Source organism: Natrix helvetica (assembly GCF_964273705.1).
Source record: "Natrix helvetica genome assembly, chromosome: Z".
Lineage (NCBI taxonomy): Eukaryota > Metazoa > Chordata > Lepidosauria > Squamata > Natricidae > Natrix > Natrix helvetica.
In genome coordinates this window covers 56,157,900-56,179,289 of record NC_138554.1, presented here as the reverse complement: position 1 = coordinate 56,179,289, position 21,390 = coordinate 56,157,900, and the positions used below count along the sequence as shown (strand labels likewise).

The window sequence follows — 21,390 nt, the reverse complement described above, 5'->3', positions numbered from 1 at the left end:
CACAGACAATATGATGGAAGAAAGTATTCCTGCTTAGCTTTCCTTTTAAATTATTTAGCATTTCAATGCTAACTTGTTGAATGTGACATCAAAACATACCAGCACATATTAATCTACACTCTTTAGTTTACTGAATGAACTACATTTGTTCACAAAATTCCTCTACTCAGGGGAGAAGCTGAGGGCGATCTCTTTTTACTACATGCTAAGGTAAACATCTACATCAGCTGCCTCCAACCTTTCCAGCTTTGCAAACCAGGGAGGTGAGGGGCTGGGAAAGGGATTGTTTGACCATTTGTGTGGGCAGTTGCACAAATGGAGCTGCACCAGTGGTGCAATTCAGCTGGTTCTATCTGGTTCAGGCAAACCAATAGCGATGGTGGAGAAAGCTCCGTCCACCCACCCAGAACATCATAATGTCCCATTTTTTATGCTCTGCACATGCGCAGAAGGTCACATTTGTGAACCGGTAGTGAAGGTAAGTTGATTTCATCCCTGAGTGGCACATCTGTATGCTCTCGCCCACCATGGCCTGGCTATGAACATGCCACGGCCTGGCAATGGGTCGTGGCCTGAGGTTTGGGGACCCCGATCCATATTCAAGAGGATTTTGATTTAATTTGATCTGACATTTACTGTAGGGCCATTTGCTATAAAAATGCAAGGTTACGGCATGAACTCAAAAGGAAGGGAGGAGATATGTATTTGCAAAGCCTGCATAACAAAGATAAAGGAAGAGGGCGTGTTGACAGGGCAGACCCTTTTCAATGTAGAAAACAAGAGCTGTCCGTCAGGCATATCATACCAGTCATATTGCTAAGATAAGGAATAGAAAACTTGCTAAAAGTCTTCTAGGATGCCCATTAGTTATTCTTTTAGGAATAGGGTTGAAGCAAAGCTTGTTAGATAACTTTTGAAGTGATTGTTAGTTAAGACTTAGAAAGAGGGATGGTGTGGAGCCAATGGAGGACCCATAAGATAACTTTCAAAAAACCTATTAGACAATGTTTCTTTATCCCATCTTGAAAAGCTGTATGGAAGTTTGTTGAATCCTTTGTTCTGGGTCCTGGTATTTTGGTGGCTGGGATCCCTTTTGCTGAGAAGCTTCAATAAAAGAAAATCAATCTGGCATCTAGTGTGTAGAAGTCCATCAGCTTTGGCACCAGGCTAAGACTCAAATTTGAGGACAACAAAAACAAATTCTGAAAATCTGCAATTTACATAGCATGCAGCAATCAGTCTGTAGTAGTATTAAGGGAGGATGACTTTACAAGAGCATTACTTTCATTTTCATTTTTCATTTGGAAGACATAATGCAAGAGCCACAAAAAAAAAATTAGAATAAAAACTGACCTTTTAAATGTAATGACTACCAGTAGTAAAATATGCATATCTTTCTTTGTTATACACAATATGCCAAGTAATTACTCTTAAAACATGGATTATAGACTAGTAAAAATATAAAATAAACCCTTCTAAAGTTATATATACTGTTACTGTAGTAGTATCATTTTGTTATTGGCTGCATTGTAAAAATGATTCAGTCTTGACCTGTTTATAGTTTTCAAGGTAATATCAATTAAAACATAAGTTGACGACACGCAGCTGTACATTTCCACCCCAAACCACCCCAACGAGGCCGTCGAAATGATGTCCCGGTGTCTGGAAGCCGTGCGGGTCTGGATGGGGGACAACAGGCTCAAGCTCAACCCCTCCAAGACAGAGTGGCTGTGGCTCCCGGCTTCCCGGTTCAACCAGTACATCCCATCTCTGGCGATCGGGGATGAGCAATTAGCCCCGGTGGAACGGGCGCGCAATTTGGGCGTCCTCCTAGATGCCCGGCTGGCTATGGATGACCATGTGGCAGCCGTGGCGAGGGGGGCGTTCCACCAGGTTCGCCTGGTGCGCCAATTGCGACCCCTTTTGGACCGGGAGGCCCTGCGCACAGTCACTCACACGCTGGTGACGTCTCGCCCGGACTACTGCAATGCTCTCTACATGGGGCTCCCCTTGAGGTGCGCCCGGAGACTGCAGTTGGTCCAGAATGCAGCCGCGCGGGTAATTATGGGGAGAACGAGGTTCTCCCATGTAACACCTTTCCTGCGCGAGCTGCACTGGCTTCCTGTGGTCTACCGCGTGCGCTTCAAGGTGTTAGTCACCATCTTTAAAGCGCTCCATGGCACAGGGCCTAGTTACCTGCGGGATTGCGTCCCGCCCCACACATCCCTGCGACCTATTCGCTCGCACAGAGAGGGACTTCTCCGGGTGCCGTCCTCCAGAGAGTGTCAGAGGGCAGTGCCCAGGAGTAGGGCCTTCTCTGTGATGGGCCCTACCCTTTGGAATGACCTCCCCCCAGACATTAGGACAACAACTGACCTCCGCTCCTTCCGTATGAAATTGAAGACCCACCTGTTCCGACTAGCCGGCCTGGCTTAAATTTAGAGCTTCTCCACCTCTTGGGCATTTTTAATTGTTAATTTTAATTTTTAAATTTTAACTGTCATTGGGGTTTTAATTGTTTCAAAGTACTGTAATTTATTTATTTATTTTCTACCTCCTCCATATTATATTGTTATGATTGTTGCGATTGTACGTCGCCCCGAGTCCCTGGGGGGAGAGGGGGCGACTAAGAAGTCAAATTAAATAAAATAAAACTAACCTGAAAATAGATAAGAACAATGCAAATTAACTGATATGTCAAAGCAAATTCTGTGCACGATATTCTTTTTTAATGTATATATTTATCATGTTACATCAATAGGAATAAAATACAAAACAGAAAAACAAAACAGAAAAAAACATATTTGGGTCAAATACCAGTGATGCATCATTTTATTTAAAAAAATACATTTTATTTAAAAAACCCTATAATTCAAAGTAAATTTTAGTCCATACATTCTCCCATTTATCTAGCATTCTACACACACAAAATTGCCTATTTTACCCTGCAGTCTTTTATATAAGCATCTTCCAGGTTCATCTTGAATAATATTTTATATACTTTAGCAATCAAATGATCATTTCCAGAACATAAGCTGATATCCAATTCAGTTTTAACTTTAACAAAGCTTTTTTCATCAGATCTAAGTCTTTTAACAATGCTATGATAATTAAACCAGTTCCAAACAAAACAAAATCTTCACTTAATAATTGTACCCTTGTCTTTTTTGTAAGTCCTTCTTTTTCAAATGTCATGTGTCCTGATAGATCATCTATTCATTTACCTTCCAATAGGATCTCTGTTCTATGTAGTGCTTCATGAGATGATAACTAAAGTGGCACTTTTTCAACCAGTCTTATATTTCCACCATACATGCCCATTTGATTGCCTAACAATGGTTCTTAAATCTAAGGTTAGTTTTTACTTTATCCTATCACAAATGGGCATCCTACCCAGTGACGTGCAGTCAGGTGAGTCAGGTGAGGCAAGTGAGGCACAGCCTCCCCACTCTCATCATGAAAAAAAAAAGTAAAAGGAAAAAGCTGAACTAGTTGCTGCCTCACCGTGGATGACTCTGCTCTCCCTCCCCAAGTGTAGTGACTTCCTCCCCAGGCCCCCATTCATTTCTCTCTCATACACACACAGCTGGATAAAACTATATAAAAATCTAGCCCAGCTTCACTGATTACAAGTTTGAAAAGGCAACGTGGCTCCACCTGCAATCAAACTACACTTGGGGAGGGAGAGCACAAGCGAGCACTGAGGAGACCACAGGAGGAGGCAGGAAGCCAGGCAAAGAGTCATGCTGTAGTACACACACTTCCCCCCAGCCTCTTTCTTTTGGAAGGCTCGGCTCGGCTCCCCTCCGGCTTCTCTGCCTCTCCTCTCACCCCAGCCTGCCAGCAGGAGGTGGTGGGTGGGCTTTATTGTGTTCCAGGCATTTCCCACCCAGACAGCAGGCTGCATTTGCAATGGTGGAGATGTTTGGGAAAGGCAGCAGGGGAATGGGGGGGGGGGATGGCAGAGGAGCTGCTTTCAAGCCACTGGAAAAGATATCCAATCCAACTTTTGTGTGTGTGGGGGGTTTGTTTGAGAGTGAGTGAGAGAGGGAAGGGGTAAGAGAGATAGTCCAATCCAACTTCTGTGTGTGTGTGTGTGTGTGTGTGTGTGTGTGTGTGTGTGTGTGTGTTTGAGAGAGGGGGAGGAAGGGAGAGAGGGAGGAAGGAGGGGAAGGAGAAGAAAAAGAAAAAGAAAGAAGGAGCAAAGGAGAAAAACAAATGCTGTCGCTTTAAATTGGAACTGAGCATGCCTGGCTGTGGAATTCTGGGAGTTGAAGTCCACAAGTCTAAAAATATTTGAAACTCAGCACTGTGTCAGTGCCTCACCAGTCATAAACCTCACCGCACGTCACTGATCCTACCCAAATCTCAAATCAGAACCCGTGCACAATGTTCTGTATGTTTTGATAATGCTACAAATTGTTAAATTGCCTTTCCACTGCCACCACAAAGTGCTGTGATCTGAACATGTTAAAAGCAACCTTCTTGACAGCACAAACCAAAAGGGTTCAAACTGAAGTCTGTTTCTAATTTAAGAAGACCTGACCCAATTAAGTCAAGGTCAAGAAAATACCAGTTATCGGACCTTGTAGAAAATGGAGAACAGGTGAAAGGATTGGCCATTGGGAGGTGATAGATAGTGAAGAGACCTTAGATAACCCTGCCTTCTTGGTACATTTGAGAACTAGGGACTCATCTTAACATTTATCCTGTTTCTTCTTTCTATAATGACCGCAGACTTGAATTACACTTACTACAATTGAACCTAATTAGAACTGAGCTGATGAAGATTTTTTTTTGACATTTTAGACCCAAGTCCTCAGCATTGTATACAAAAACAACCAATATGTTTAAAGACTGTATAAACATAAGTTAAATACTTGAGAAACCTACTATCAAAACAAAATAACAATACATGCAGACTTTCCTTTTTGCTTTTTAAAATGCAGAATGTTTTGCTTTCTAAAATGCAGAATTGAATAAATGGTATAGACTACAATTATATTCATCCATGTATCCTAATGAGAAATTTGGAATAATTATTACTTACATGACATAGTTCATGCTGGACTCACATTCATCCTGTTAGTAGCTAGGATTAGTAGCAGTGAGTATGGAATGTTGAGATGAAATAATTAAGTTCAAATATTTTAACATAACATTCTATTTCTTAAAGTCTTGTTGCAGTAAAAGTCATATATATTGTTTAATCGTTTCAAAAGAGGAAAAATAAATTTAAAAAGTAAGATTATACTATTCTTTTTCTCCTATTTCAATTGCAAATAGTAGATGAAAATAAAAGCTAACATATACAAGAATCTGGAAGGGTGGGAAAATGAATACAATGTCTTGGAAGAACTTTAATATTCCTCCAGATTCTGGCTCTTGATTGGCAGGCGAACTACAATGATCTGGCCTTCAAAGAAATCCAGTTTGACACCCCTGATCTAATCTGTGGCCTTCTCAGAACACTGATTTCATCACTGACATGATAGTCACCCCCCAAAAAACAATGCATTGTTTCGGAGCCACCTTTTGAATGAATATGGTGAGGTTATCAATGTTTTGCTGGCCTAAGCAAATGAACTTAACTTATTTGGGAGAATTATATTTAATATAGTAGAGGGACAGATGCTCTTATTCTCGCTTGGTAGAGCTTCTTAAGAGTCTTCTTGGATTTCTTAATAAATGAAAAAATTATTATAAAGCAGATTGAGGAAAACTCTGGGACAGTAGCCTATTAAATGCCTCTGGAGAGTATTCAAGCCAGGATTAAGATAATACTTCACCTAAGAATCAGTACTGTGCTACATGCAAAGAGGATAAAATGCTATAATGAATGATCTTGTGAAGCAACCTGGTTTAAACATTGTCCAGCTATAAATTGGAGGGGTGTTATTTAATTAAATAGATGGAGTAGTGAAGAGTTGGACAATGAGTAAGAACCCAGTTATAGCTATTTGGTTGAAGAGAGCTGGCCACTGCATGAGGCAATCTAAGCTGTGATTGGTTGCTGTGAGTGGAAAGGGGGAGTTTCCTTGTTTCCCACCTTTGTCCTCTGTGTGATTTACCTCATGATGTTCTTGCTGCGTTGGTATATCTGTTGTTGTTTGCCTGACTATTTAGTTTGCTGTATATATAGTGGTAAAAACGTATTTATTTACATAAATTTACAAGTATGTGTCAGCATCCATTTGGACACCAGCTGTGCAATTCTTTGACAGGTTATAGACCCAAAAGCGTCCTGAAGCACCAGTAATAAGTTTCTCTGAGGTAGAAGTTTCTTCATGAGCCTGAGAGAGGTTGAGACTATTGCCCTGTAAAGACTGCACAATGCTGTTTGCTACAGGAATGGAAGGGGGATTTCCTGTAACTCCTCTTAATAAGTCGAATTATCTTTCATGGAGCTTAAAAATGGGGATGTTTCTGCAGAGGAAGGATTTGTGGAAGTTGTAAGCAATCCTCCAGCAGATCTCAATGAAGAACAGAAAAGACAAAATGAAAAAGCAGTAGCCAGCATAATTTTGTGCTTGGAAGATAAGCAGGTAATGCATGTGCATGGGCTTATATCTGACAACTATTTGGATTGTGCTATTTGCGAAGAGGCCAAATCGAAAGTATACCCTGTCAGCAAAAGAAGTGAAAGAAAATCTGAAATAATTGTTCAGTTAGTGTATACCTCTATCACAATCAATGGGAAGGGCCAAATTTGCTTTGATAATTGTTGATGATTACTTAAGATATGGTTTTTGTTATTTATTAAGAAGCATAACAGAAGTATTTAAACAATTTAAGCAGTGGGTAATGTTTGCAGAGAGGAGGAATAATCCTTTAATAAAGTGTATGTCAACTACAAATTGACAGAGGAACAGAGTTCATGTCTAACATACTTCAGCAGTGGCTGAAAAAGAAAAGCATAAAATATAAAAAAGCAAATCCCTACACTCCAGCAGAGAATTGAGTTACTGAATGCAGAAATGATGTATTTCAAAATATGAAAGATGCGTTACTAGCCGACGCAGGAATGAGTAAGCTATATTGGAGTGAGGCAATTTTAACTGCCAATTATTTGATCAATAGACTATACAGTTTAGCATTTAATCAAACTCCATATTACATGTTGTGTAAAAGACAACCAACTTTGGCACATTTAAGAATTTTTGGTAGCAGTGCATGGGTGCACATTCCCAAAGCAATTAGAAGAAAAGGACAGCCAATGGCAAGGAAAGCAGAATATAGAGGTTTTCAATCAGGATCAAAGGATCAAAGGCATATAGATTTATAGGACACAAAAATGTTATTATTTCATATTCTGCAAATTTTTCAGAACATGAGAATTGGAAAAAGGTACAGGACAATACTGAAATTTTAATGCCTGTTAGTTAGAGGTCTCCAGGATTCATACAGGCACATTGAACAAAAATTCGGGATTAGCTCAGGATCTGAGTAGATCTCAGAGAAATGCTTAGAAAGTGAGATCCCAATAAAACAGGGACAGTTTATTCCAAGGAGGTCTGAAAAAGTAAACAAATGTATTCCTCCAGAAAGATTCACAGTTGATATGGTAAAAGTATATATAACATTTTTATGGGCCTCGGTATTACCAAGAAATATTGAATTTGTAGAGTCTATTTAGGAGTAGAAATAAAGAACTATTTAGGAATAGAAATAAGCTACAAGGATGGAATGTTCTAAGTCAAAAGAAGAAAATATGCAATTGTTGAAGAATTTGGACATTGAAGTGAAAGGACCTATACCAGTGTTTGAAGATAGTATGGCATGTACACAGATGGCAACAGGTGAGAAAGTAAAAAAACCAGAAGCAAGCATGTTGACATAAAATATTGTAATGTCAGTGCAGATGAATTGATTACCTGTCCAAGCAGCAGATGGCAGCAGAAATGCGGGGGGGGGGGGAGGCATGCAATTCGGAGGCGCTGCAAGGGCTGTGGGAAAGCCAAGAGTTGGTGAGCCTGAGCAGGAGGCTCATCATCATGTGATGGCACCGCCAGCAGACAGACGCAGAGGCACGGGGAGGCAGGCAATCTGGACACAACATGTGGGCCACAAGCAAGACAAGAGATAGTGGGACAGAAAGGGGGTAGCCGCCCATGGGAGGCTCATCTTGTCTCTTGGCTTGACTGCAGCCTACGCAAAGCATCAGGCTCGCTTGCCTTCCCCCCGTGCCTCTACATGTTTGCTACTGGTACCATTCTGCAAAGTTGAGCCTCCCACAGCCCCCTGCCCACTCTGGACCATCACCTCTCAGCTTTCCCATAGCCCACATGGCTTGTTTGGATTGCCTGCCTCCCCTTCGCCTCTGCCTGCTGCTTGGACAGGTAATGAACTCACCTACGCTATGCAGGCTGTGACTGCTGCCAGACATTGTCAGCCCCTGCCAACTAAAGTGCTGGCCACACTCACCCCTCCCCCGGGCTGATGATCTTCACTAGGGTTTATTTTTGGGTAGGGTTTATATTAGATGCATATTTATAAATCAGGCTATTGTGGGGGATAGGTCTTATTTTCAAGGAAATATGGTAAGCTGGTTGAAAAGAGCTGGGGCAATCTAGATTGCATGAGGCAATCCAAGCTGTGATTGTTTGCTGTGAGTGTAAAGGGGGAGTTTCCTTGTTTCCCACTTTTTCCCCTCTGTGTGCTGGGTGTACTTTACCTCATGAAGTTCCTGCTGTGTTGATTTATCTGATGGTGATCCTGTTTGCCTGACTATTTAATTTGTTGTATATACAGTTGTGAAAATATATTTATTTACATAAAACTGCAAGTACATGTCAGCATCTCTGACTCCATTTGGACACCAGCTGTGCAATTCTCTGGCATACTTCATCTAAGAGTCAGTACATGCAAAGATAAAATGCTATAAATAATTAATCTATTCATTTATTTACAAGGAGTAGAATCCATATTGAACTAAGCAATTTCAACAGGCACCATTCATACAATTGATAAGAGAATTTGATTTAAGTATTACTTTAAAAAGAGATATGCCTCATTTCTGCCCATTTGAGCACAAGGAGATAATGGGATCAACCATCTTACTCTCAACCATGGCAGACTTTTAAAGAACACTAAATTCATAAATCTCACTTTCTAACAACTTTCAGAAATTGCCTATTAACAATTCTAATGCTATTATAAACCTCTAGAATGACAGGTTTTAAAAGTATTATGTGAGTTCAGTCTTCAACAGAACAAAAGAAAAATTAACTATAAGCTTAAGAGTTTAAAAAAATGTGTAATAAACAGCAAAAATGTGTTTATTAAATATGTTTTACAGTATACATTATTAAATAAGTTTTAACCTAAAAAAGTTATAAAAGCATAAGTGTCCAAGTAAGTTTGGAATATTAATTTTTACCATAGGATTTTGAGATGAACTCTAAACATTAAACAACTCATAGGAAACAGGGTTATTTTGGTTATAATGGCAATTGCAATTCATAACAAAAAACAAATGGGACTCTAGAAGGGAAATAAAAATTATAAGCATAACAAAAGAAATACAAGTCTGATGTCAATTAATAATAAGGCAAAATGATACAAAAATTAGAAATATTGGAGGAAATATTTGAGGAATGGAGCCTGAAGATACCAACAACACTGTCAGCATTATTTACTTCTATGGATAGACTGTATCTAAAAGATATTAATGAAGGAATGACAGATGTCAAACAAATTTTATCTGATAACTAAGAATGTTTTTCTTTTCATTTTTCCTGCACTTTTTATTCTTTCTCGTCCTCTATTTTTCTTAGTTTAGTTCATATTAATTTTAACTATTGTAATTAAAATTCTTTTAAAAAATTACATTTTAAAAAGATGAGAGCATCTGGCAATATTGTTCCTCTTTGCATAAACACAAGGTCTTATGTATTTTAACTACCTCGAATTAATAAAATTGCATATGTTCTTGTCTTAAAGTACATATATTTATTTGAACTGCTTTCTTTCAATTTTCCTAATCGCATAGAAGATTTTCCCTTTCCTTTTTCTATAATGCTCATGGTATCTCAAAGTTGGGAAAAAAATCAGCAAAAATTACTCTGTGGAATACTGTGCTGATCCACGTCTACTTAGAATCACCAAGAATAGAACCCATGAGCTTTTGCATACAAAGCTGAAGCTCTTTTAATGAAGCTAAACGTCTGTGGAAATTCTCAGTCATCCAGATGATAGTTGTCTCAAAGGTGCTTTTTTTCTACAAAAGGCAACTGGACTGTTTTTTCCTTGAGGAAGAGGAAGAAAATGTTTTGCTTCTCATCCAAGTAGTTTCATAAGTTCTGATGGCAGGGAACTGATGAAACCACTTGAACGAGAAGTGAAACGTTTTCATTTTCTTCCTCAATGAAACACAGTCCAGTTGGCTTTTGTAGAAAGAGCATCTTTGATATATGAATGAAGCTATTGTCTTTTCCCCAAATATAAAGTTTCTTTCAGAAAGAAGGTAATTGGCTGGATTGACATATTATCCTCATTTTTCCCACTCGTTTCTGTAGCATAGCTCTGATCAGTAGGAGGTACACTGCACATTCAAATGCTTCAGTCAGATAGTATTTGAAATGCCCAATTTGAAGTTGTAGTATTATTTCAAAACAAATAATACCCCCTTTCCATCCCCTCCCCAAATTTAGAGCTATTGATTGGGAGAAAAAATTCCCCAAGCACTTAGCCTTAATTTTGGGCAGGTCCTATTATTTTTGAAGTGCAGGAGGCGGTCAGCATGGACACCTCATGGCTGCTGCTGTGTTACAATATTTTCGGAGAGGGCTTATTTTCAGGGGAGGGCTTATTTTATAGCATGCACTCAAAAGCCATTTGGGCGTATTATCTGGGGAGGTCTTATTTTCGGGAAAACAGGGCACTAGATTTTGAGTGTAAAAGAAAGTTTCAACTTACTTCTTTCTCTTCCCACTATTTTAACCTCCCATTGATCACTGAATGCTGCTGCAGGCAACTACGACACTAAAATGCATAGCCTGAACACATGCATATCAAGAGGAGATCATTTTTAAAAAGACACACTGAGAAAACATCTTTTAAATGTGAAAATATTAGCTAAGTAGAGAATATTCTCTAAATAAAAATGTTTGCTAAACAGAGAACCAGTTCAAACTAGTAGTTAAGGCACCAGGAGACTGTGAGGGAAAGTCCCACCTTTAGCCAACCAGGTGGGTAATGATGGACCAGTCACTACTTCTCAGCCCAACACACCTCACAGGATTGGAGGAGGAAAATATGATAGTTACATTTACTGCCTTGAAATGTTTGTAAAAATAATAAAAGCAGATTACAAATAAGATTACAAAAAAGATAAATTAATGGATCCATAAACAATATATATACTCATTTCCAAGACTATTGGATGTTTAAATAACATTTGATTGAAGTTTGTATTTTTATATAAGTATATTTGGCAGCAATAAATTAATAATCTATTCTAACAATGAAAGTGATATTGCCTCCAAATTCTCCCTAATTTTTATACATTATGAGATATTGAAAATTCTTATGTAAAGAAAATGCAGCAGGGTTCATCTGATATAATCTATAAAGTGTCAAGGGACTTTCTATGTGCCATCTGACAATGCCAAATAGAATATTCCAGCCCTCAAAGAAGAGGATGGGTTCACTCTAGTCTCAAAATGCTCCAAGAAATACAGCCATTACATTTTGGGAGTTGATATCCACATATCTGTAAGATGCTCAGAAGGAGGAAAGTAAATTTATGCAGACGTACATTTGAGCACATGCTATATGCTCCTCCCTATTTGCAGGAATCTGATGGAAGACCTTTGAAGTAAAAAAGGACTGATCTAGATTCCCCTGCATTGTTCTTATCCATTCAAACTATTTTGCATAATCAAGAGAATGCCTTACATTTTTATTCTTCTAAGTCCTGATGTAACATCTCAAAACAAGGATACATTTTCTTTCAGTCACTTGTATCTAACAAAGAATGATAATGCACATATAATGCTCCTTCCTCCCTACACATACAATTTGCAGAAAAGATCTCATGATAATCTTTCTTTGGTTTGCCTTTGTTTCTCAGAACTCCATTATCAACTCACGTGTCTTCACCCAACCTTCTTATAAGGGGGAAAAACAGCCCACCAATGTACATTTTCCAGCTGTTGTAAAGTGAGCCTGAGTTTTTTTTTTTTAAATTAAACCAGAAAGTAGATTAAACTATGGAAAAAGATGAAGGAATATATTTGTAATGTTAAGCATTGGTACTATGTAAAATTTGGGGCAAAGAAAGGAAACTGGGGAAAAACAGCTTTGCGGCAACAACTTAAATGTCATCATATTATTTAAATCTAAGATAAGCAAAACACTCCTATTGTTTAAAAACAGCTTTATTTTTAACATGGTTCACTCTAATAAAATTCACATTCAACCACAGAAAGTAGTAGCTGCAGACATATCAGTAGAACTTGCCAGCTTCTTTCCTGCAGCCTTTGGAATGCTTTGTCACTAAAATGTATGTCCTGTCATTGAAAGGCTCTTGACTTTTTTCAGAGAGGAAGTAAAAAAAATCAATCTCACCATCTTATTGCCTTTGAAACTGCTGGGCAGTGACTGGGTCTATTGGAGAGAGTTAATTCCACTAATCTTCCCCAGGCCCTTTGGGTGAATCAGACTACAACTCCCATCACCCTAGCTAGCATTTATGGCCCAGATACATTGGAAGAATGTCAGGTTGAGGGATATTCAATCAGTCTAGTTCAAACAAACAAACAAAAACCGAAGGCATTGGACCTCCAATATCAAAGAGTCCTCAAAATTTCAGTAAGTCTTCCATTCAAAAAGAAACATCTACTTGGAAAATTGGCTCTAAATGGGTGGGTGGTTGGATGGGTGTTTTGTTGTTGTTGTTGTTGTTTTTACGTTTTAGGAGCACACATTCTTTTCCTTTGTGGTGGGTCATTTTTCCCCCCTGCTGCCTGTCTCTCCTAAGAAAGCCTTAGTTTTAGAGGGTTTTATGGAAATGGTTTCTATTGTTTGTTTCCCAGAGAGAATGTCCAAAATTCCTGTACCACCATGTCTCCCACCTTCCGGGAAATAGCAGCCCCCCCCCCACCCCAACCAAAAGTCGACGCCCTTCAATTTCTCCTCCTACACTTAGGCGTCCCCGAGATCGGTTCTTTTTTGTTGAGAGGGAAAACCTCACGCATTTTGTAAAGTGAGCACTAATTTACAAGAGAAAAATTCAGACTTTTCCCCCACTCCCATCGCTCAAGGGTCGTTCCAGATAGCGCCCTCTGGCAGGTGAGACAGAAATAGTTAATGCTAATAACAAAGCGGCGGTTTTCTCTGCCCTTTTTCAAGACTCGCTTTTTCCTTCTTTCCCCTCTCCCCGGACCCGGTTGCATTTGCCAAAGGGAATACCGAAAAGCCGCATTCTTCTGTTGCGCCTCTACCTCTTTCTACGCATATGGCTAAATCTAAGGTAAGAACAGTCCGTCCTATTTCAGCCCGTCAACCATTATAGTACACATTTCGCTCGAATAAAAAAACCTGCTTTAAGTCTTATGCTGGTCTCGACTGCTACTCAACATAAGAAAAACAGAGACGGGCGACAGTGCACGAACTACTAAATTTAGATAGCTGGTGTGCCTGAACAGATATTATTAGCCGTCGCATTCGATGAAAGCTACATGCGCACACAAATGGGCAGACCCCAACGGCACCACCAAAGCTGTTTTCACTGTGCAAAGACCGCTCTTTGGAGAAACCCGCAGGGCGAGGCCCACCCAAGTTGGTACTCACACCACTAGTTTAGAGATTATCCAAGAAACCATGGCGCTGCAGGACTCCGGTGACAGCAAGACGAAGGTAGGATTTTCCCCGGGTTCGAGTCGGTCCGCCCGCAGTCGCTAAAATGAGCAGAGCAGGCGTCTTAGCCATTCGGCATCCAGCGCGCAGCCTCACTAGGGAGCGGCCGGAAACAGTAGCAGGCACGCGCTGAGATGTGGGATCCTAACCTCGCCTGGAAGGCTGGGGCAGCTTTAGCACCTGTTCTCGGGATCTCTGTCTGTCCCCCTGCTATGCCTCTTCCTTTGAGAAAAGGCGCATCGCTCAAGTGGTCGGTCCTCAGATTACCACCCTTTGCCCGAATTGGAGATGGGCAACGAAAACAAGCAGCCCCTTTGCTTTCATGAGTGCAGCACATGGCCATTCCGAAGCAATTGATATGCCCGACTGAGACAACCATCATTATACAAAGCCATAAGTTGTTTTAAGCTTGGTTTGTTGAACGAAGTTTACCACTTACCACCTACACATTTTTCAGCTATGCCTGGAAGTTGCTATTACATGCTTCTTAGAGATAACTCTGGTACTACAATCTCTAAGGGCACATGTTGGATTTTTATGCTAGGTCATAGTTTACCAAGCCATTGAAAGTATAAGGGACAAATAGCATGAGTTTTGTTATTTGTTAACTAACATAGTTACCTTGTATTTTAATTTGACTGATGGGCTGGCTGCTAAATTGGTGTGTATGCACATGGCAAGAACAAAGTATCCCTATCAATAGGAAATATGTATGTGTAAAGCTTGTAGCAATTATGGGTAGTTAGAAAGTTGATAAAAGTAACAAGGATTAGACAACTTGCAGATCTCAGCCAAAATTTAGCAATGGAGATGGTCTGCAGCAAATGAAATGTCTATTAGATAACTCCTGGAGCATTCATTAGCCAAGGCTTAGGAATGGGATAGCTATAGACCAATAGAACAAATTGTAGAATTATTGCTAAAATGCTTATTAGAGGATATTTCTTATTATTTCACCTTGACCCACCTTTTCCTTTAGTGAAAATGTACAGGGGAAACTCAAAAAATTAGAATATTGTGCAAAAGTTCATTTATTTCAATAATGCAACTTAAAAGATGAAACTAATATATGAGATAGACTCATTACATGCAAAGCAAGATAGTTCAAGCCATAATATGTCATAATTGTGATGTTTATGGCTTACAGCTCATGAAAACCCCAAACCACCATCTCAGAAAATTAGAATATTACATGCAATCAATAAAACAAGGATTGTATATAGAACAATGTCGGACCTCTGAAAAATATAAGCATGCATATGTACTCAGTACTTGGTTTGGGCCCCTTTTGCAGCAATTACTGCCTCAATGCAGCGTGGAATGGAAGCTATTAGCATGTGGCACTGCTGAGGTGTTATGGAAGACCAGGATGCTTCAATAGCGGCCTTCAGCTCTTCTGCATTATTCTGTCTCATATCTCTCATCTTTCTCTTGGCAATGCCCCATAGATTCTCTATGAGGTTCAGGTCAGGTGAGTTTGCTGGCCAATCAAGCACAGTAATCCCACGGTCATTGAACCAGGTTTTGGTGCTTTAGGCAGTGTGGGCAGGTGCCAAGTCCTGCTGGAAAATGAAGTCAGCATCCCCATAAAGCTTGTCTGCAGAAGGAAGCATGAAGTGCTCCAAAATCTCCTGGTAGACAGTTGCATTGACCCTGGACTTAATGAAGAACAGTGGACCAACACCAGCAGATGACATGGCTCCCCGAATCAACACAGACTGTGGAAACTTCACACTGGATTTCAAGCATCTTGCAGTGTGTGCCTCTCCATTCTTCCTCCATATTCTGGCTCCTTGGTTTCCAAATGAGATGCAAAAGTTGCTCTCATCAGAAAAGAGGACTTTTGACCACTGAGCAACAGACCAGGTCTGTTTTTCTTTAGCCAGGTAAGATGCTTCTGACATTTGTTGTTCAGAAGTGGCTTGACAAGAGGAATACGAGATTTGAAGCCCATGTCCAGGATCCGTCTGTATGTGGTGGCTCTTGATGCACTGACTCCAGCCTCAGTCCACTCCTTGTGAAAGTCCCCAACACTTTTGAATGGCCTTTTCCTGACAATCCTCTCCAGGCTGCGGTCATCCTTGCTGCTTGTGCACCTTTTTCTTCCACACTTTCCCCTTCCACATAACTTTCTATTAATGTGCTTTGATACAGCACTTTGGGAACATCCAACTTCTTTTGCAATTACCTTTTGAGGCTTTCCCTCCTTATGGAGGGTGTCAATGATGGTTTTCTGCACAACTGTCAGATCAGCAGTCTTTCCCATGATTTTGATTCCTACTGAACCAGACTGAGAGACCATTTAAAGGCTCAGGAACCCTTTGCAGGTGTTATGACTTAATTAGCTGATTAGAGTGGGTCACTTTGAGCCTAGAATATTAAAATCTTTTCACAATATTCTAATTTTCTGAGATTGTGGATTTGGGGTTTTCATGAGCTGTAAGACACAATCATCACAATTATGACAAATCATGGCTTGAACTATCTTGCTTTGCATGTAATGAGTCTATCTCATATATTAGTTTCATCTTTTAAGTTGCACTGAAATAAATGAACTTTTACACAATATTCTAATTTTTTGAGTTTCACCTGTATAAAGCTTACTTAATCCTTTGTTCTTGGTTCTTGGCTTTTTGACCAGGAACTCTTTTCCTTGGAGTACTCCAATAAAAGCAGTCAGAAAACCTGCACCTCGTGTCTGGCGTCCATCATTGGCTTCGGCACCAGGCTCAGACCCGAATTGGGGACAACAGACTTATTTTCTCTGTTTTAAAATGGTGTTCAGATTTATTAGCTTTTAACATTCCTAAACCGATAAAACAAGCTGGAGACTACCTCCTGATAAGAAAAGTTTGTTAGTACAACTTGGGGGGTCTGGCTTATCTCTTTCCTGAACTCTAAACAACCTTTTCCCTTACAATTACCCCCTTCTGATGTCAGACCTCATTTTAATGAGCATGAGAGATGTGGGATACAAATAAGTAACATGTTTGACTCAGTGGTGGATTGCTCCCGCTCCTGTTCCCATGTGTGCTTTCACACCCAACGCTTCTGCACATGCACAGAAGCATCCAGGCGGGTGGCCCCGCCACCGCTACTGGTTCGGCTGAACCGGGCCAAACCAGGAGCAACCCACCACTGGTTTAACTACATGTAACTGATTTCCTATGCAAAGGGGAGGTTACTTTTATTCTGCCCAATTTAAAGGTATTTTATCAACAAGATCATAGGAGTATGTGGAATCATGCAAAATGAAGGTGAACACTTAGGGTTCTGGTGAGCTGTGGCTTGCACTCACTATGACTTTGATTTCTCTGGCACCTGTGGCAAAAGGCTGATGTCCAGGTGTCTTATCAGATTCCAGGGCTGGAAACAGCCCAAGTCAGTTATGACATTTATTACTTTTTGAAAGTTTTTTTTTAACAGCTAACCTGTCTCCTGTGTTATCACAGGTCATTCAAGCAGTCCCCTTGGGGAGAGGGCGCGGTTTATAAATCGAATAAATGAAATGAAATGAAGCAATGGAAGCTGCGCATCTCACTTAGCCTATCCAAGTGAACCCCCAATGGAAAAGGTTTGCATAACCCAAGTATGGAAGGAAGAACTGTTTTCTTGCTGGTGGACATGACTGAGAGCTATAGCAACGGAACAATAAATGCTCAATAGCATCAATATGGAACCTGAGTGGAAATATTACTAGATGAGTGTTGAGTGCTAATATAACCCTGGCTTCCTGGAAAGAATGGCTAGAGATTGTGTTTTGATTCAGTAGATTTTGATAGCAACCTGTGCAGAGAAACTACAGCCATATTGGGAAGAGTTCTGCACACTACTGAAAACTGTACAACAATGAACTTGGTTATACTTTTCCTGCTGATCACTATAGATGCTGCACAAATGGAATACCATTTCAGTTTGGTGATGGCAGACTGTGTGTATGCATCAACACAGAATGGTGTAAAAACTCTGTCCTCGTTTCCACCTACTGTTCACTGCTTGTGGAAGTTATGTTTGTGAGATTTAGACTCTTTTATCTACCCAGGGAATTCACCACTACTATCATACTCAGAGTGTATATCCCACCTAGCACTAATGCTAAGGAAGCACTCTGTATACTTCACTGGACCATCAACAAACTGCAGAATACACACCCTGATGGATTGTTTATTGTTGCTGGAGATTTCAATCATGCAAATCTCAGGACTGTGCTCCCTAAATTTCATCAGCATGTGGATTTTGCAACCAGGGGGGAAAACATGCTGGATGTTGTTTATACAAACATCCCGGGTGAATATCGGGTGAAGCCCCACCTCCATCTTGGCTACTCAGACCACATCTCTGTTATGCTAATTCCAGCATAGAGACCACTCATCAGGTGTTCAAGACCAGTTTGGAAGCAGGTGAGGACCTGGCCAGCAGGAGCCATCTCTGCTCTTCAGGATTGCTTTGAATGCACTGACTGGGACATCTTCAGGGAGTCTGCAACCAAAGGTGACTCCATTGACTTGGAGCAGTGCACATCATCAATGATCGGCTACAACAATGTCAATGACCAGCACAACAATGATGAGAACTATCTTGAATGCATTTGGGTCAATATTAAAGGTTGTGGGGGAAATGACATTGCCATAGGTCTATACTACAGGCCACCCAACCAAGCAGAGGAAGTAAATGAACTTTTTGCTAGTCAGCTAACTAAGGTATGTAGGAAGCACACCACAATAGTAATGGGAGATTTTAACTACCCTGACATCAACTGGGAAACAAACTCTGCACCAAGTGGAAGATCCAACAGGCTCCTAACAAACCTAGCAGACAACTTTGTTTTCCAAAACGTAAAGAAGGGAACAAGGGGATCAGCCATATTGGACTTAATTCTCACTAACAGAGAGGAAATGATAGAAGGTGTTGAAGCCATAGGAACCCTGGGGGCAAGTGACCATGCAATATCGGAATTCAACATTATGCAAACACAAGTAGTAGAACAAAGTCAAACTAGAGTCTTGGACTTTAAGAAAGCTAATTTCAATAAACTTAGAGAGAGCTTGGGAAAAATTCCATGGATGAGAATCCTCAAGGGGAAAACAACTCAAGAAGCTTGGGAAATTTTGAAAAATGAGATTACAAAAGCCCAGTCTAGCACAATACCAATGAAGAAGAAAAATAACAGCTCCCAAAAGAAACCAGCATGGCTGCATAAAGAACTATCTGACAAACTGAAAGACAAAAAAGGTAAGCATAAAAAGTGGAAGGAGGGAGACATAACTAAGGCAGAATATCAGCAAATAGCCCGAGCCTGTAAAGATGAAGTGAGGAAAGCTAAGGCTCACAATGAAGACAGGCTTGCCACAAAAGTAAAAATTAACAAAAAAAGCTTCTTCCAACATGTTAAAAACAAGAAAAAAGTTAGGAAACAATTGGTCCATTGCTGGGAGAAAGTGGCAAGAAGGTGACAAGCAACAGAGAGAAAGCAGAACTATTTAACTCATGTTTTGCACCTGTCTATATACAAAAGGATAAAACAGTCCAACCTATCAAAAATAGCACCACAAAAATCAGATTAGGAACCCAAATTGAAATAGGGAAGAAAATGGTAAGTGAGCACCTGTCTACCCTAGACGAGTTCAAATCACCAGGACCGGATGGATTACACCCCAGGGTTCTGAAGGAACTAGCAGACGAGATCTCAGAACCACTGAATTATATCTTTCAGAGATCCTGGAACACCGGGGAACTATCAGAGGACTGGAAAAGAGCTGATGTGGTTCCCATCTTCAAAAAAGGGAAAAAAATAGATACAGGAAACTACAGACCTATCAGCCTGACCTCAATACCAGGAAAGATTCTGGAAAAAATAATCAAGCAACGAATTTGCGAACACCTAGAAGCAAACAAAGTAATAGCCAAAAGCCAACATGGATTTGTCAAAAACAGATCATGCCAGACTAATCTTATTGCATTCTTTGATAATGTGACAAAATTAGTGGACCAGGGGAATGCCATCGATATAGTTTACTTGGACTTTAGTAAGGCTTTTGATAAGGTAGACCATAACCTACTACTAGATAAAGTAGAAGAATGTGGGTTAGACAGCATCACCACCAGATGGATTCGTAACTGGCTGACCAACCGCACTCAACGTGTAGTCCTCAATGGAACTGCATCTACATGGCGGGAGGTATGCAGTGGAGTACCCCAAGGCTCTGTTTTAGGCCCAGTACTCTTCAACATCTTCATCAATGATATGGATGAGGGAATAAATGGATAACTCATCAAATTTGCAGATGACACCAAGCTGGCAGGAATAGCCAACACTCCAGAAGATAGGCTTAAGACACAGAAGGATCTTGACAAACTTGAACATTGGGCACTATTTAATAAAATGAAATTCAATGGTGAAAAGAGTAAGGTTCTACATTTAGGCAACAAAAACGGAATGCAAAGGTACAGTATAGATGATACCTTGCTCAGTAGTAGTAACTATGAAAGGGATCTTGGCGTCCTAGTGGACAACCATTTAAACATGAGTGAGCAGTGTGCAGCAGCTGCCAAAAAAGCCAACACAGTTCTAGGCTGCATAAATAGAGGGATAGAATCAAGATCACGTGAAGTGTTAATAACCATTTTATAATGCCTTGGTAAGACCACACTTGGAATGCTGCATTCAGTTCTGGTCGCCACGGTGTAAAAAAGATGTGGAGACTCTAGAAAGAGTGCAGAGAAGAGCAACAAAGATGATTAGGGGACTGGAGACTAAAACATATGAAGAACGGTTGCAGGAACTGGGTATGTTTAGCTTAAGAGAAAGAAGGACTAGGGGAAACATGATAGCATTGTTCCAATATCTCAGGGGTTGCCACAAAGAAGAGGGAGTCAAACTATTTTCCAAGGCACCTGAGGGTAGAACAAGAAGCAATGGGTGGAAACTAATCAAGGAGAGAAGCAACTTAGAACTGAGGAGACATTTCCTGACAGTTAGAACAATTAATCAGTGGAACAGCTTGCCTCCAGAAATTGTGAATGCCCCAGCACTGGAAGTCTTTAAGAAGATGTTGGATAGCCATCTGTCTGAAACGGTATAGGGTTTCCTGCCTAGGCAGGGGGTTGGACTAGAAGACCTCCAAGGTCCCTTCCAACTCTACTATTGTATTGTATTATACATCAGCAACTACACTGATGATGTCACAGTTTCCAAGAAAATTATCTCACACCCCAACCAGAAGCCATGGATAACTGGAAAGATGGGTGCTCTACTAAAAACCTGAGATTCTGCATTGAGAGCAGGTGATAAAGCAGCCCTAAGAACAGTGAGAGTCAATCTGTCCCGGGCCATCAGAGAAGCAAAGCATGCACATACCTAGAGCATCCACCAACACTTCATGAACAGTGGAGACACAGGCCGTATGTGGCAGAGCATCCAAGCCATCACTAATTACAGAACAACAACACCTGCCTGTGAGAGTGATGGCTCACTTCCAGATGTGTTAAACAGCTTCTATGCCCGTTTCGAAGCACAGAACGATGTGACAG

General features: G+C 40.4%; 1 protein-coding gene across 3 annotated transcripts in view; it reads right to left on the bottom strand.

Moving 5' to 3' along the window:
- The window catches only part of LOC309381309 (receptor expression-enhancing protein 1-like), a 56,134-nt gene extending 42,066 nt beyond the window's left edge, over positions 1-14,068 (bottom strand). The window contains exon 1 of one of the 3 annotated variants that reach the window (XM_081932162.1): positions 13,795-14,068. In XM_081932162.1, coding sequence (XP_081788288.1) covers positions 13,795-13,826 — 32 coding nt within the window. In that variant the 5' untranslated portion in view covers positions 13,827-14,068. The remainder of the gene's footprint in view (positions 1-13,794) is intronic. The other 2 variants (XM_081932163.1, XM_081932164.1) reach the window with 2 other exon arrangements.
- Positions 14,069-21,390: the final 7,322 nt, after the last annotated feature.